This window comes from Chelonoidis abingdonii, chromosome 7, assembly GCF_003597395.2.
Source record: "Chelonoidis abingdonii isolate Lonesome George chromosome 7, CheloAbing_2.0, whole genome shotgun sequence".
NCBI lineage: Eukaryota > Metazoa > Chordata > Testudines > Testudinidae > Chelonoidis > Chelonoidis abingdonii.
The window spans coordinates 111,143,007-111,147,567 of NC_133775.1; the positions used below are offsets into that span (position 1 = coordinate 111,143,007).

The following is a 4,561-nucleotide window of genomic DNA, read 5'->3' on the forward strand; positions in this document are numbered from 1 at the left end:
CCCGCAGCTCAGCTGCCCAGCCAGCCTGTCATAGGAGATACCCACCTTCTTGCAGCTCCCTAGGGGGTCCAGCCGACCCCCTGTGTCCCAGCCCAGCTGAGGGATTGGGCCTCAGGCAGGAGCTGCAACTTCCACTCTGCCTAGGGGCTAAGTCACTACTGAGCTGCAGGCCCTGAGCACCTCCCTGGCTGCGAGGGGCACCCTGCACCGTAACGAGCACATTGTAGTGTTCCCTTAGCCCAGCAGCACCTGGAGACGGGCCGGGGCCCCCCAGCCTGCGAGCGCTGCCCCCACCGCCCTAGAACTGCTCGACCCAGCAGCAGCCTTCCCCGTCCCCCTTGCACCAGCCCATGTGCTCACTGCTCTCGGGTTCCCAAAGGGCCATGCCCGGCCGGGGGCAGAGTGCACCCACAGCAGCACTTCTGGGACCCGGGGCAGGGACGTGGTTGGTACCAGCTCTCCCTCTGGCTAGCCCTGTGGCCAAGCGGACCTGTGCACGTCAGGCTGCTGGGCTTGCTCAGGGAGCAATACCTGTCCCCCCCAAGCACAGGGTGAGGTCCTGATGGGCAGGTTGTCCAGCCCAGCCCTGCCTTAGATTGAGGGGATCTAAGCAGGGCTTGGGCGCCTCAGCTCATGGAGTCTGGGGGAAGGGATGCCCAGGACAGGGGCTGGGGTCTTTCTCTGCCCCAGGGAGCAGCATGTGCACTCCACCTCCCCTCCCAGCTTGGGCCAAGTGGCACTGGGGCTGGGGGAAAAGAGGGTGCCAGACAGCCCAGCGGCGGCAGAACGCCCCCTAGAACGCACCCTGAGCTCTGCCGCCTGCTCCCTGACGGATCTTCCTGCCCTGTGCAGATAACACCAGGGCTCCACCATCTGGCTCCACTCTCGGCAGCTCGCTGGGTTCTGGTGAATCCCTGGCCCACCAGGGCCCCTGCTTGTACCATGATCCCAGCCTGAGCCCTATTTGACAGGTGTGGGAGCCACGGCGGGCTGGGGGCTTGGGCTGACCAAGCAGCACCCCTGTAGTCTGTTCTCAGCATGTGTGTGCTGAAGGGCAGAGGGACGGACAGGCAGTGGGTCCCCCTTCCCCTACACATGCCTTGCGTTTCCCACACCAACCTACCCCCTTAGTGAGCTACAATGGAAGCAAACTGCTGATCTCTTGACCATGATTTCTGGTGCTACCCCGGTCCGCCAGCCTGCAGGAGGCTGGAAGGGTGCCGCTGCCCTCGCCCCGCCTGCGGAGGGATTGTGCTGCGCAACCAGGCACGGCCAGATTGGCTTCTCTGGTTTTTTTAATTATTTACTTTTGATACTGTGAAAATCTTTCATGCTGAAAGATAAAATGCCGTTTGGACACAGAGTGGGTGTGTGTGCTGTGTGATTAGCAGGGGGCTGGAGGGGGCAGTGTGTTCCAGGTCCAGCAGGGCTCTGGCAGTGATTCTGATCCGCAGCAGCCCGAGGGGGCTCCAGCCATCACATCACAGCCCCCTCGTGGCGCTGTGCAGGGGCATAGATTGTGCCAAACGCTCCCCTGCTCTCCCCTGCCCCTCTGAGAGCCTGGCTGCTAGCAAACCCAGCGGTCCCATGCTGACCTCGGTGGGGTGGGGGGTGTATGGGGAATGGGCCGATGCAGAGAGGCGACCACAGTCCTGCCTTGAGGGCAAGGGACTGGACTAATGGCTTCTCGAGGTCTCGTTCTGTCCTGTGGCTCTGTGAGAGGGCCCCACGCTAGGGCCAAGCAGCGGGGGTGGAGAATGACAAGGGCTCATTGCAGCTTCCCACATGTCCACGGGAGCCAGCAAGCAGGCTGAGGAGCTTGCACCCGCCAGCAGCTGGGGCAGTAAGGATGGACTTCCCAGTGGATGGCTCTGGCACTGACCCAGCCTGGCTGGCACAGGCAGGAGGCGCCTTACCCTGGTATCAGGAGCTGGGCCATGTGCTCCTGCCAGCCCCCTGGCCTGCCCATGGTGCGTGATCAGGCAGCTCTCAGCCAGCATGCCTGCCCGCCCCAGTGTGCAGGGGGGCCAGGCTGGGACATGGAGTTACATCGGCCCCACGTTCAGGCAGCCTCTGCTGGGATGCAGGTCAGTAGGTGGGTGGGAGATGGGGGCTACAGGAAGTGCTGCTGCTTCAGCAGGAGGCTTCCCCCTCACGGGCCTGTGCTGTGTGGTGGGGCTGAGGCATGGTCAGGAGGTGGGGCCCAGCCACACTTCAGGGCAGGTCATTCTGCTGCCTTCAGCCCCCTCTGCAGCTTCAGCTGCACAAGTCACACCCTAAAGGCCTGTGTTAAAACAGCCTCCAGGCTGCCCCCTGCAGACCAGGCTTTAGTACTGGCCAGGGGAGGGGGACCTCGAGTAGGGGGTGGGATGTTTCCACAGAAAACAAGATCCAGAGATATGAGTAAATATGAAAACCAAATGAGTGCTTGGAAGGGAGAGGAGCCCTCCTGCTTTAGGGCATGAGCATTGGAGGAAGTGCCCTGAGCACAGGTGCCCCATTACTGCCATGTATGGGGCTCTGTCTTCTGAAACAGCTGGGTTGGGCCACCGCTGGTGGCAGGAGACAGGCAGGTGGAGTCCTGCTCTGAGCCATCCTGGCCGTTACGGTGGATGGGAGGGCTGTGTACTGATGCCCAGCACCAGAGTCTCGCAGCTTCTCCGCCAGCAGGGAGCTGGCTATGCCAGTCTTGCTGGAGACGGGCAGCACTACAAGCATGGCTGGTTGGCCTTTTGGCCGCAGGCAGTCAGCGAGCTGGACACGGGTGAGTGCCTGGCCGAGAGGAGAGCAGGCAGGTGTGACACACGGGGGGGTAAGAACAGAGGACTGGGAGGTAAGAACAGAGAGAAGGTGGGTGAGGAGGAGCAGCCTAGGCACCCACCCCAAGAGACAACCCACAAATTATAGGGGAGGGACAGCAAAATGGCCCCCTCCCTGTTTGCCAAAGCAGGTGTCAGACCCTGTCCAAAGAGCTAGAGATGGTGTAGGTGCCCAGTGCGCCTCAGCCAGCGCCACTGCTGGAGGGTAACTGCCCGGTGCGGGCCGGCCCAGTGCTGCCTGGGCCACACACAGGGTTTGAGGGTCTGTTTGCCATAGACATATGCACCCTGCAGCCTGGAGGTGCCAGTCTGCTGCAGCAGCCACCAGCCGCACACCGGAATGGCCTGCAAGACGCAGGGTGAAAAGAGATGGTAACTTGCATTTTGGATCTGCAAATGGAGTGCAACCGGCCAGGTGCTCAGGCAGGTAAATCCTGCCGCTTTGGTACTAATGCCCAGCAAACACCAGGCAGGCTCAGCGAGGGGAAGAACCGTTGCGCTGACGTGTGGCCATTCTCACTACCAGCTCCACCAGCAACACTTGCTATTGAAAGATCTTCGGGAAGAGCCACGCAGAGCAGGCAGGGATTCGGGGGCTCAGGGCCAGCCAGCGGAGGGCTCTTTTTAACCTGTCTGGGCAGGCACAGGGATCCCTTTGTTCAGTGGTTCTTGACCCGGCGTTGGGGGTACTCAGAGGTACCGTATCATCATAAAACAAAGCAATGGGAATGTAAGTTGTACTTATGTGTCAGTGCACAGTACGGAGAAACAAGTCATGGTCTGTAGGAAATGTTAGTTTGTTCTGATTTCGCTAGTGTTTTTCATGTAGCCTGTTGTAAAACCAGGCAAATCTCCAGATGAGCCGAGCGGCACCAGTGGCTAAAAGACTGAAGTTCCCTGTAAGCTAGTGCCATACGGTGCTCAAGGAACCCGCCTGGGGACCTGCTGCAGCCAGGGGAGGGGTACCCCTTCCCTGGCCCCCACCTAGCCTGCCCCTAACCTGCTGGGGCCTGGGGACCACCTACCCCGCAGCCTCAACCCCCGAGCTGCTGTGGCAGGGAGAGGCGCCTCTCCCCCTAGCCCAGTGCTGCTGCTGTGGGGAGCCCCCTCCTGCACCCCTGGCCCCATCCCAGGAGGTTTGTTGTGTGCACTGATGGAGGGGGAGGGAACCCCGGCAGACCCAGGCTCCTTTCCAGCTGCCCCAGGAACAAGCGCCTTGGGAAGCACAGAGCCAGGCCTTGGCTGGATCCGCTTCCAGGGCCTCTGCCCAGGCCCAGCAGGCCCCAAATCTTCCCATGGGCAGAGACCTGGGCGCAGGGAGGGGGCGGGACACGTGGTGCAGGGAGCGGACCGCTCCGTAAGCGCGTTGGTAAGTTTGTCCTTCGGCGCAGCCCGTCCTGCTCCTTGCCCCTCACGTGGTACCTCCGCGGGGTGTTGCTTAGCGACAGGGCCCGCCCAGGCCCAGCGCCTGCGCTCGTTGGCGACGCGCGGACCGAACATGGAGGTCGGAGGGGAGCGGAAGGTGCGAGCCCGACCCCCCCCCCCGCGCTCCCAGCCGGGGGCCGCGGCCCGTGACGTGACCTTGTGTCTCCCCGCAGAGGCCGCGCGAGGAGGCGGCGCCAGGCTCGGGCCCGTCCGGGGAGGAGGATGAAGGTTACGAGCCCTACGTGCCGGTCAAGCAGCGCAAGCAGGAGATGGTGACGGGCGGGGCCCCGGGCTGGTGCCGGCGGGGGCGGGACCCT

The 4,561-nt window shown here is 62.6% G+C and overlaps 1 protein-coding gene across 1 annotated transcript in view; it reads left to right on the forward strand.

The window, feature by feature from the left end:
- Window positions 1-4,201: 4,201 nt before the first annotated feature.
- The window catches only part of DDX41 (DEAD-box helicase 41), an 11,137-nt gene continuing 10,777 nt past the window's right edge, over window positions 4,202-4,561 (forward strand). Inside the window, exons 1-2 of the mRNA XM_032794763.2 lie at window positions 4,202-4,341; window positions 4,418-4,516. Of these exons, the coding sequence (XP_032650654.1) occupies window positions 4,318-4,341; window positions 4,418-4,516 (123 nt within the window). The 5' untranslated portion in view covers window positions 4,202-4,317. The remainder of the gene's footprint in view (window positions 4,342-4,417; window positions 4,517-4,561) is intronic.